Source organism: Rissa tridactyla, chromosome 1, assembly GCF_028500815.1.
Source record: "Rissa tridactyla isolate bRisTri1 chromosome 1, bRisTri1.patW.cur.20221130, whole genome shotgun sequence".
NCBI lineage: Eukaryota > Metazoa > Chordata > Aves > Charadriiformes > Laridae > Rissa > Rissa tridactyla.
Genome location: NC_071466.1, coordinates 216,774,502 through 216,786,800, shown reverse-complemented (window position 1 = coordinate 216,786,800; position 12,299 = coordinate 216,774,502). Strand labels below are relative to the sequence as shown.

The window sequence follows — 12,299 nt, the reverse complement described above, 5'->3', positions numbered from 1 at the left end:
AGTTCCTCTGTGCTACTCTAGATGGATACAGATCAGAAACAAAAAAGCTGCCACTTAAAATTTTTAACTTCATACAAATGTAAGCTGTCACAAAATACCTTTGCATTGTGTTCACGCTACTGGGAAAAACTGCCATTCTTTTATTAACAATTCTTCCCGGCATTACTCAGTCATTGCACATTAGAACCAGCAGCTGGAGAGTTTTGAGTGATAATGAAACCTGTAACAAGCCATCTTCAGCCGTCTTTTCCAAACAATAAGGGAATTAAAATTTGAATTTAAATGCAGAGGTTTGAAACACGCTTCAGTGGCAAAATTACTTCAATTAATGTGAGTGGAATACAAAGAACAGACTGCAGAAATGTGCTGCAGCAACCAGAAATTATGCCATTAGAGTGCTTGCATCAAACTAACACGATGACTGCAAAGGTCTAATTTCGACTGTACATATCACAGGGCTACAGGCAACAATATTAATCAGTGCTCCAATTTCCACGTGAGGGATACAAGCTCCTTGTCAGCTCACCCTGGGCTTTTTATAAGCCATGAGCGTCTGTTTACCTCAAGGAATGAAAGAAAAGGACAGAGAGATCTATATACATGCTAGATCCCTGACAGGTTAGTAATTATTTTACATAATATTCGTATCATATAAAAGGAAAATGGAATTATCCTGGAGTCAGTGAGTGATTACAACATCAGAGTCTTGCAGAGGCAGCGTTAACAGAAGATGGGAAAAGGCAATGAGCCTACAGCGATTCTGGCCTATGAAAAAGCTCCAAATGCAGGTAGGTTGCTATTTCTTTAGCGCAGGTGCACTTCTCCTCGAATGAGAGCTGCAAGTGACACTGAACGGCTGAAATAGTGTGTGTGCAATCCTCGCTTGAAGTTTCTATTCATTGATATTAAAAAAAAAAAATCTAACAGCTGCTTTTTATATCATTATCATTTGATTTATCTTAGAAAAGATAACCTTATTCTGGAAAACAAATAAACAAACAACAGAAACCAGCACGGTGTACTACAGAAGTCCATATTTCAGTGAGGTCTAATATTGGCTCTGTCCCACAGCCTTGGGCGACCTTACCTACACACACACGTATACATGTAAGTGCATATATGAAGAACTGCACACGCAATATATCGCAAACCAATAAGATATCACAAATAGGTCTATTGCAAACCATTTCTAAAGCATATTATATGATAAATCCTAAGTATTGTTATTTTTCTTCATACACTTCCTTATCTTATATTCCCCAACAGGAAATTAACTACTTTTGTGGAATTTCCTTCTGAAAACATTTTTTTTAATTAAGAAAACCCAACAAAAAAAAAACCAAGCAAACTGGCAAGTCCACCAGTAAAAGCAAGCACCAACTGGCTAACGTTCCAATTTGCACTGATGTTAATTTTGAATACTGTGGTTTTCCCCCTACACTGAATGCCCTTAATTTACATCTACTACTTCATCTCCCATAATTGAAATTATCAGACTAACACCACACTCCAATTTCCTACATCAGAAACCTGACAAAAGTTTTGGCAAAACCTGACTGCGCTCTTCTCATACACGCTGCCTCAAGTCGTTGCATTGCTGATCTGCTTTCAGGAATTCTAATAGGTTTTACATAACATTTTATAAAGTATCATAAAAATTCCACTTTACACAACGGAAGTGGATACATTATCCACCCCAGATGGCTTACAATATGGTGGGAAAGATACAAAATAAAAGATATAGTTCATATTAAAGACATAAGTTAATGTTAAAAGGACAGTGAGTCTTGAAGGAGAGTAAGATTGAGAAGGTTCCTGGAAAATGGTTTTAAAAAGGAAGAAAGGGAAAATTGTGACCAGATTATAGAGAGATGATTGCACCAGGTGTGGCATGAAAACAGAATGTGAGCAACAGAAAACAACAGGAAGGTGATGGCAGAGCAAAGTCAGACAAGAGGATTTGACAGTGACAACAAAAATGCAGAGAGGGTTACACATCTCATCAAAGAAAGGGATGGGGAGACTGACACCAAACTGTTGAAAGTGTTCCAGAGGGAACAAGGCGAGTTTCAGTAAGTCATATTTAAGGTAAAATGAGATAAAATGGAAAAAAGGAAATTAAAGTTCAAGTCTGGGCTCTACGAATATGAGGTGACAACACTAGGATTTCCAGCTCCTTATCCTGTTGAATAATGACTTAAGAAGTGAAGAGGCACAGCTAAGAGAAATACAAAGGACAGTAAAGTAGAAAAAAAACAATAACAAAAGAAGGCAATGAGAAGACTTCCTTAAAGGCATTCTCGGGCAAACACAAAGAGGAACGAATATGATCAGACTTACTTCTTTTGCCTTCACTTTTGAATCACAGACCGCTTAAAGTTGGAAATGACCTCTAGAGAACACCTAACCCATCCTCCTGCTCAAGCATGGTCACCTAGAGCCAGTTGCCCAGGACCACATCCAGTCTGGTTTTGCAAGTTTTCCATGAACGGAGACTCTATAACCTCTCTGGGCAACCTGCTCCAGTGTTCAACCACATTTGCAGTAAAAAAAAGTGTTTTCTTATGTTCAGACATCATTTTCTATGTTTCAGTCTGTGCCCATTGCCTCTTCTCCTGTCACTGGGCACCACCGAGGAAAGTCTGGCTCTGTTTTCTTTGCACCCTCCCATCAGATATTTATAGCCATTGATAAGATCTCCCTGAGGTTTCTCTTCTCCAAGTGAAGCAATCCCAGCTCTCTCAGCCTCTCCTTAAAGGTGAGATGCTCTTGTCCCCTAACCATCTTTGCAATCCTTCACTGGACTCAATCCAGTGATTCCACCTCTCTCATGTACTGGAGAGCCCACAACTGGACTCAGCACTCCATGTCAGGCCTCAGTAGAGGGGAAGGACCACCTCCCTTGTAAAGTTTTTAATTACTGGTAGAAGACAGTTCCAGGAAAGAAAGGACTGGAGTCTGATAAGGAAGTGTGCTTGTTAAGTTTAGAAACAAGAGAAAAAAAAATATTGTTATTAGAGAAGTTCGGAAAACTTCTACCTCCACCACAAGACTAGAATTGAAAGGTATGCTTATAAAAGGGATGGAACTGAAGAGGAAAAACACTTGAATGGAGGGAGGAAAAAAAGATGAAGTGAGCCGGAAATAAGTAAAACGGATCAAGAGTCCTGGTAAAAAGATCTAGAGGAAGACAATGAGAGGTAAACATATCTAAATGGGGAAAGACAGTCTTCCCTCTGAACAATGACCCAATTTGTGAGTGCGTTCTGAGAGATGACGTAGGAGAGAAACAGGATAGTTCTTCCATAACAAAAATGGTTTTGAACTAATTGATAACATATAAAGAAAGAAGCTGATACAGGTAGGTGTCGGAGAAATTAATTTTAAAATAAAGCAACCAGGTTGCAAAAGCAGAAGGAAATCCCATGTGCAGATCAAACGGGTAAAGAACTAGGTGGTTACAGAAAGCGCCAGGATCAGGACAAGTACAGAGGTAAAGAGAGCTCTGAAAGACAAGAGCTCACCGAACAGGACGGGAGACCGTGACCCGAAGTCCAGTCAGGAAGGATCAAAACAAAACCAAAAGGAAATTCCAGCACAAGAAAGCAGCAAATGACAAAAGAAGAAACTAAGCAGGAAAAAAAGCAAATGCTAACACAGAAGGCAGAGCTGTCTGAAAATGATCAGACAGCTGACCAGTGTGTTTCTGGTGGGTACTGGCCCAGCACGAGGTACCACATCTTACCAGCATGTCTGTTGCGTTGAGGTAGTGCTTGCTGGCCATGCACTGCTCCAGCTTCTGAGGCACTTGTTTGATGTTCTCTATCTCATCCAGCAAATTCAGGACGTGTTTGTGCTCAATCCCTTCAATCCACAGCTTGCGCAACTCATCCCGCTTGCAATGCAGCAGCATCTTGCACGAGAGCAGATTCTCCTTCACCTAGAAGCAACATGTCAAAAGATTAATTAAATGTGCCCCTGTAACTGGCGCTTCTAACACAGATCAGCCCTTTCCCACATTTACTTTATTAGAAATTCCAAAAATATCATTAAACTATAACCAAATCCAAGTTCCTTAAAATTTCTGGTTTTTCCTTTGGCTGAAGGGAAACACACAGTACATACAAATTGGAACTGCTTTCATAGTCAAATGTTTTTTAGTACAAGTTTTGTACCACTAGTGAAAATTTAATTGAACAACATGAACAAACGCAGGATCCTACAACCACGATCAAAGACTTATTTGCATGTTTTCCAAAAATCAATTCAGTATTTTGGCATACAGCAAGGATCCAATTTTCAGTGAAAGCAAATAAGCCACTACTAATTTTTCCGCTGTAAACATTTTCCATCTGCCTATTAAATCTTTTGGCACGTCTCCTCCTTTCTTCAAGTTTGGTGTCCGTTTCCTGAAACACAACTATTTAAGAGCACAACCATTCTCCTACTACCTCGAGCAATACCAATTTTTTTTTTTTTTTTTTTTTTTTATGAGAGATGGTTTCATCGCAACAAACAGCAGTTAAGATATAGTTCAATTCAGGATTTCCATTATTCATCAAGGCCATTGTATCGCCCAGAGGAACAGCTTGGTATTTGCCATTCAGTTTGGTTTTAAGCCTCATGCCATCCTCCAAGTGGCAAAGTCTCTACTATTCTAACCCATTCGGGAAACATCAAGAGTTTTTCTTCTCCCTTCTTTCTGCTCAAACACCCAGACTGCATTCTCTGCCTTCAGGTTCTCCCAGTATCCTCTGGTAAGGTCAGTATAACCTAGCTTTTCTTGCATAATGCAAATCAATAATACATATTAAAATGTGGAGCAATTAACAACACAGCTTCACACATTGCTTTCACACCACTCTTGTTTTTGCGATAAGTTATGAATACTTAGGGTCCAACCTTTTCTCAGGCTGAACTCTCACTGAATTACACATGAAGAGAGACTCTCAGAAGTAGGCCCTTCAATTTATTTTTAAATAATGAGCCTTCAAAACACGCCAGTAATCCCACTTCAGCTGCACACTCTCCTACCTTGTCCATCTAAAGGCAGTTTTACAAAAATACATGCAAAACGCAGAGACGGACAAAAATACAGACAAATGATAAATAATAATAGCTACATAAAACAGCCTCCATCCAGAGTCCGAAGAGACTAAGATTTCAATACAGTAACATTGCATTCTGAAACGTCCTTCTGAAAAGGAGTAACATAGAAAAATCCTCAAGCCAACAGAAAAGCTAATGTAAGAATGTCATAACTTGCTGCAAAAGCAGAGGCAAACTAAAATGCGTTCAGAGTTCATTTCAGACTTAATCCCTGTTCAATATCTTAATTTAAAATGTTTCACTGACCGAGCACACCATCATCAGTGGACTGCTGTTACATAGAGCCAAATTAGGTCAGCAAAACAATCATGGGGCTAGAAGGAATCTCACAAGACTCTTCTACTCCTGTCCTTGCAAGAAAGAAGATCAACTATATCTACATTTGGGAGCAGGGAAAGGAGTGAACAGCAAGCCTTTAAGAAAGAACCTCCCTTTGGTAGACCCAATTGTCTCTACTTCATAATTCAGTTTTACAGTGGCAATGCCTCTAAAGCTAGATTCAAAACCAAGACTTTGCCAGCAGGAATTCATAGAAGAATTGACTAAAAAAGGTAGATACTCAGAGGGACCTGGACTCTCACTTCCACTACTCCTAATGCAAGTAAATGCCTGTGCGTTCATCCACCTTCCACAAGAGGGGAACATCAAAAGAAAGTCTCAAAGTGTAATACAGATTGATGACAAACCAGATCTGGAGCCTCCCATGAGATTAGGTCAAAGCTACTTCAATACGTATTGACCAAGACTAATAAGAAAACTTAAATATCAAAAGGTCCTTCACCCTTACAGTCATTCTTTTAGGCAGGACCAAAAGGTCACACCCCCATATGTTTGTTTTGACCTCTGCAAAGCTTAGTGTACTGTGTGAAAATAGGCCACTGGCTACAGTTTATTTCAAATTTACCGCAATTGATCTCTGCTTTCAAAGTGCTGAGCTTGGTACATAAATCCTAGAATGAACTCTTACCCTTGGAAAGCATCAGAAGGGTCTCATTTTCTTTGAAAATGCTAAATGAATTTTAGAAGCCAGAAGGGTCAGTGCATCGCCCCAGAAGGGTAAAAGCCTACTGCTCCTAAAGCATTGCTGTGAAAGGTTTTGAGATGAGACCTCCACAGAGCCGGGGGGGGGGGGGGGCGGGGGACCCAAAACGGAATAGATTTGGTGCCTAGTTTGCAGAGTTTAGCTATAGCAAACTACACAGGAAGCAAAAGATAGGACAGGAGTCCAAAGAACTAATCTTTCACTGCAGGGAGAGAGCAGATGGAAGAAGTCCACAACAAAGAGTGCCGGAGTTATTTACTGGCACGCTACTGAAGTGTGAGCACTCAAAATACAGAAAGATCCGGGGGCACAGAGTTCATGCACATTCACACAACAGAACCAAGTTTGGAAATAGCACCAACATTCATATTCTCGGAGCAAAAAGCAAGCTGATGAATCACTCAAACTATTTAGGAGGTGGTTGGAGGCCAACATATCAAAACACGAACAGATTAGATGGAAAGGTGTTAGCTTAGCAGCCCTTAGACTTCAAAAACCTGATAGCAACATGCCCAGACAATAAACGAACAGGGGGCACCGCAAAGCTTTGCGCTTCATATGCGCCTCTCGTTTTGCTTTTTAATTACTTGTGTTCTCAAACAACAGAGAGATTCTGTGGAAAACATGCTGGCAGTAAGACATAGCCTGCGACCACTGTATTAGGAACGGATTGTTTGCTCCTAGCCACGCCACAGAGAGACTTGAAAATCAGGCCTAGTTCAGAAGTAGCGGGTAACACTGCTTTCTCCGTTCATTTTTTAGTTTAGTTCAGAATGACGGCAAGTAGCAGGAAAAGGGAAGACAGAAATAAAAGGTTAAAATGGGAGCTTACAACATTACACTACCAATAAAAGGACAGTACAGAGGAAAAAGAGGAGTTGCACAGATTTGTACTCCGAGTACACACTATCAAGTGGATGCAAACACAGAAATACATGCAAAGTTAATTCTTCACCTGTTTGATCTTGTTGCGCGAGTTGGTGATGCGCTCGGTGATGCTCTGGTACGTGCGGATGGCAGTGGTGAGCTCGGTGTAGTGCTGGACAATGAGCTCATCCAAATCCCGGTCACATTTCTCATAAGCTTCTTCCAGGCGGCCTTTCTCAGTCTCTCGGTCCTCAACATCATCGCTGGTAGATAAAGTCCTAAGGACAAAAAGATTACAAAAATACGGATATTTTGAAATTATCTATCAGGACAATTTTTTAGCCTTTACCTAAAAAATGCACTACCTACCACAAACCAGCCACTCTTATTAGTCTGTACATTTCACTGAGTGAAGTTTATTTCTGGTAAAGGTGTCTGTCTGGTGTTCAGTAGAAACAAAGTGCTCCAAAATAATAAAAAAACATAAATATTGTGGTTTATTACTTCCCCCATTTTCAGATGCTTTGGAGCTTTTTTACTACACTACTGGATTTATGAAAAGGGAAAGTTATCTATTAGTTGTCATATTTCCAGAGAGTCGTTAATATGGGCACAGTTTAACAGATGAAATATATCCTGATTTATTACTTACAAAGAACCATAAAGGAGAAATTCTACTTTGGACTCAGGGACCAGTGCAAGCATTTGTTAGGAGGGTTGCAGTTACTGCTACTTACCTGCAAAAAGTCCACGAGGGTTGTCACAAGTACACAGAGAAATCTGACAAAAGCCCACCCGTGCCTTCCAACAGCCAATCTGTTTTCAAATGTACACCAGTGCAGCGAAGAAGCGTCATGGGCCCTTATTTCCACCCCTCATTTATTTTAACCTCTGAGTTATATCGTCTGCTAAGCTTTTTATTTATTTTAATTTTTTTTTTTTTAAATCAATGAAGTTTGAGATTCCAACAAAACTGCTGAAAATCTAATGGAACTGGCACAACAGACAGAAGTGTCTTGGCGTCACTCCCAACTTCTGAGATTTACTCAAGAATCAATACAATCTTCTCCTTCTCCCTCTTTCTTCACCCCACTCACCCCCTCTTGAGACCCATCCTGCACCAGATCCAGAAGCCTGCCCCTGGAATGACTCGGTCACACTACCAGAAAGACCCAGAAGACAGCAACAACCAGAAAAAAAAAAAATATTCTTATATCTTACAGTACATAGCACTCAAAAAGTTGGATTTTGAAAAAAGTCATCCTGAATTTTCTTCTTTCTTTAATCCTTGGGAAGGGGAGCTGTGGTCCATGGAGGTTTCTGTTTTAAATCAGCAATATAGACACTGAAAGCCATATACTTTGTGGTGAAAGAGATCAGTTATAGTAGTTATGACCTAAATGCTGACATATCACAACCTTAAGAACCACCTGGGATGAATTCTGTAGCCCTACTGGCAATTTCTGAACCGCTTGCATGAGTAAATAAACAACAAGATATTAAAAAAAAAAATCACTGCATGCAAACTGTTTTGGATCATATGCTTGAACATCATGAAACAATCACAACTTTCAAAGAAATCTGAAGCGCCTACTCGCCGAAAGTGAGATGTCTTTAAAAATACAACCAGTAGAGCATGAACACATTTAAGTCACAGAAGTTTAGGCCTCTGAACTGAGGCACCATCTTAAGATGGTACGCATGCTACACTGAAAAAGGGTAAGAATAGTAAAAGACTAGAACAGCCACTGTTTCCAACCCAAAAGACTGTGAAAAAAAACACACCGCCAGGAGTAAGAGAGAACTTCTTGAGATTTTGTTCTGGATTCCTTAAACTATTTGTGTAGGGAAGGTCACATAGTTGGAAGGAGACAAAAAACCCACCACTGAACGCCGCTGCTGCTCTTTGCTACCATAGCGGCTTTCACTTCGGATTTGTTAAATCAATGAGGTCCAGTCAAACTAAAACCACTATCTCCTGCTGTCAACTAAGAAAGAAAATATCAACTTTTCTTGCCATAACTGTCATTTGTCCTCCACAGTACAAGTTAGAAGGTAAGCGAGAACTGCTTGCACATCATCAAAAAATAACAAAGGAGAGAAACCCATTTCCCTGTAGTTTATTTAAGAGAATCCTCAATGACAACAAGCAGGACACAAGAAAGGTTAGTATTTAACAGATTTTTCTGAATTCTTCAATACCACTAGGACAGTAGTAGGAACGCAAGTGCAGAAGCTCCTCTCATAGAAATGTAAACAACGAACTTAAATATACAAGAAATGCTCGCTCTCTCTCAAAAAGTCGAGAGACATACCCAAAACTTCCAGATCACTACTGTTTCTTCCCTTCAAAGCAAAACAACAGGCTGCACCACCTACTCAAGGACCCCATCTTTAAAAAGAAAAAAAAAGTCATTTCACAGGGGACCACGATCCCAGAAAGAGCAGCTACGAAAACTCAAGTGAGCAAGGAAATCTGTAGTACCATATGGAACATGGCATGAGAGGACAGGGGCACACGCACACTTGTCCTACTCAACTACCAAGGAGGCCAGAGGAATTGAAGCCAAAATATATCCTACAACACCCTAAAAGAAGACAATGTACCCAAGTGATGTATTTTATTTTACATGGGTTTAACGCTCCTTTTCACTTTCAGATGGCAGAAGGCCGTAAGAGACACCACAGGGAAATGAGAAGAGACCCTCTTTCTTTCCCGATGCCTCAGACTACCAGTGGGTGCCTCACATCGTCCTCCCTGCTCCCAAAAACCAAGAGCCATACATTTCCCAGAGGATGCAGGTGCTCCCCTCCTCTTGCAGAAAGGAGATGCAGAGATGAGGACTCCCCCGCCTCCACTGTTTCACTGACAGCGTGGTTTCTTCCAACGCTTAAAATCTACTTGTAGCATTTCAAATTCCATGCTTCATGACAGCTACAGAAACAGGACTGCTTTCTAATGCTATTACATTAATATTCTACTCCCAAACATTCTTAGTTGTGCCTTAAGTCACATTTTTCACTAAAAAAATACATTTTTCTTAATTTGTACTGTATGCAAGGCACTTTAATATCATGCAAAAACACTTCAATATCACACAAGCATTCGACACTGTCCCACGTGACATCCTGGTCTCTAACTTGGAGAGGCATGGGTTTCACAGCTGAACCAGTCGGTGGATAAGGAACTGGCTGGGTGGTTGCGCTCAAAGAGTTGTGGTCAACTTGATGTCCAAGTGGCAAACCAGTGACAAGTGGCGTTCCTCAGGGGACAGTACTGGGACCAGTGCTGTTGAACATCTTTGTGGGCAACACGGACAGTAGGATTCAGTGCACCCTCTGCAAGTTTGCCGACAACACCAAGCTGAGGAGCAGCCAACACGCTGGAGGGAAGGGATGCCATCCAGAGGGAGCTGGACAGGCTGGAGAGGTGGGTCCGTGCCAACCTTATGAAGTTCAACCAGGCCAAGTGTAAGGTCCTGCCCCTGGGTCAGGGCAACCCCAAGCACAAATCCAGGCTGGACAGAGAATGGCTGGAGAGCAGCCCTGAGGAGAAGGACTTGGGGGTGTTGGTGGACGAGAAGCTCAACACAAGCCGGCAACGTGCACTGGCAGCCCAGAAACCCCCCGCAGCCTGGGCTGCATCCCCAGCAGCGTGGGCAGCAGGGCGAGGGGGGGATTCTGCCCCTCTGCTCCGCTCGGGGAGACCCCCCTGCAGTGCTGCCTCCAGCGCTGGGGCCTCAGCACAGGAGAGACACGGAGCTGTTGGAGCGGGGCCAGAGGAGGCCCCGGAGATGCTGGGAGGGCTGGAGCCCCTCTGCTGTGGGGACAGGCCGAGAGAGCTGGGGGGGTTCAGCCTGGAGAAGAGAAGGCTCCAGGGAGACCTTCCAGCCCCTTCCAGTCCCTCAAGGGGCTCCAGGAAAGCTGGGGAGGGACTCTGGATCAGGGAGGGGAGCCATGGGACGAGGGGGAAGGGTTTTACACTGAAAGAGGGGAGATTGGGATGAGATCTGAGGAAGAAATCCTTTGCTGTGAGGGTGGTGAGCCCCTGGCCCAGGCTGCCCAGAGAAGCTGTGGCTGCCCCATCCCTGGAGGGGTTCAAGGCCAGGTTGGATGGGGCTTGGAGCAACCTGGGCTGGTGGGAGGTGTCCCTGCCCATGGCAGGGCGTTGGAATTAGATGATCTTTAAGGTCCCTTCCAACTCCAACCATTCTATGATTCTAAAAAGGACCTGGGAAGTAAGAACAGTAGCACAACGGTTTGAAAATAATCCTGGAATTAGGAAACTGAGTTACAGTCTCTCCCCTACTGCAGATCTCTGACCACACTTACAGCTTCCCCATGTTGTAAACTGCATCTTGACACTAGAGCTTGAGCTACACACAGCTCATAGCAACTACAGACTGCTGATCTAAGTGTCAGCATTGTCTGCATGTCAGTGGAATGGGCTGAGCAGGCAGATCCGTGTCCTTGTGGCCCAGTTTCTCTTTCTCAGCTCGGGAATGCACAGCACTGGTTGCTCAAAGCAGCGAGCTGCGATTACGTGCACTAAGTACTACTGGAATACTCCAACGCTGTTAGGGAGGTCATGTAAAACACTTCAGACAAAGTAATGGATGAAGATGTGCTAGAAAACAAAGTTAAGCATACAGATAATGCAACAATATTAAACATACAGTCCTTGTGAGACGCAGTGAAGTTTGGGTTCACGCTATAATAGGTGAATAGAAAGCATGTGCAAGAATGTGTTTGGTAGTAAACCATCCTCCATTAAGAGCTCTTGCAGACGAATCCGCTTTCTTTGTGAAAAACTGCTTATTTTTGCTAGAAGAATGTTCTTCAGCTGGTTACACCAGACACAAATGTATATCCTTTTGGGGAATTGACATATTGTTAGAGTTTGAAGCTGAACAGTATTGCCTGTCTCAGTAGTTAATGAAAACATCGATTCTCTCTAACCTGCATTATAGATTGCAGGAGAATCGTGGATTGCTACAGACAATGCAGAGGCAGAACCAAATTGGCCTATACCACAGACTAGAAAAGTTTTTAGTTTTAATTAACAAAATTCAATTGCAAAATTCTCAATTTGCCAAAGCTGTTCAAGCTTTGGCTTTGTTGTGGTTATGGCCAAATTGGCCAACGGCTGGCAACAGATACTCCCCGCCCCAGCTTCTCATGCACAGAGAGGAGGAGAAGAGAAAGAGATTTACAAGTTTAGAAGAAACTAAACTACTTTAATGAAATATTAATAATGAAATGGAAAATAATGAAATAGATA

At 42.1% G+C, this 12,299-nt stretch overlaps 1 protein-coding gene across 1 annotated transcript in view; it reads right to left on the bottom strand.

Moving 5' to 3' along the window:
- The window catches only part of EXOC4 (exocyst complex component 4), a 430,815-nt gene that overhangs the window by 400,064 nt on the left and 18,452 nt on the right, over window positions 1–12,299 (bottom strand). Inside the window, exons 2-3 of the mRNA XM_054189731.1 lie at window positions 7,107–7,296; window positions 3,746–3,940 (exon numbers count right to left, since the gene is read on the bottom strand). Of these exons, the coding sequence (XP_054045706.1) occupies window positions 3,746–3,940; window positions 7,107–7,296 (385 nt within the window). The remainder of the gene's footprint in view (window positions 1–3,745; window positions 3,941–7,106; window positions 7,297–12,299) is intronic.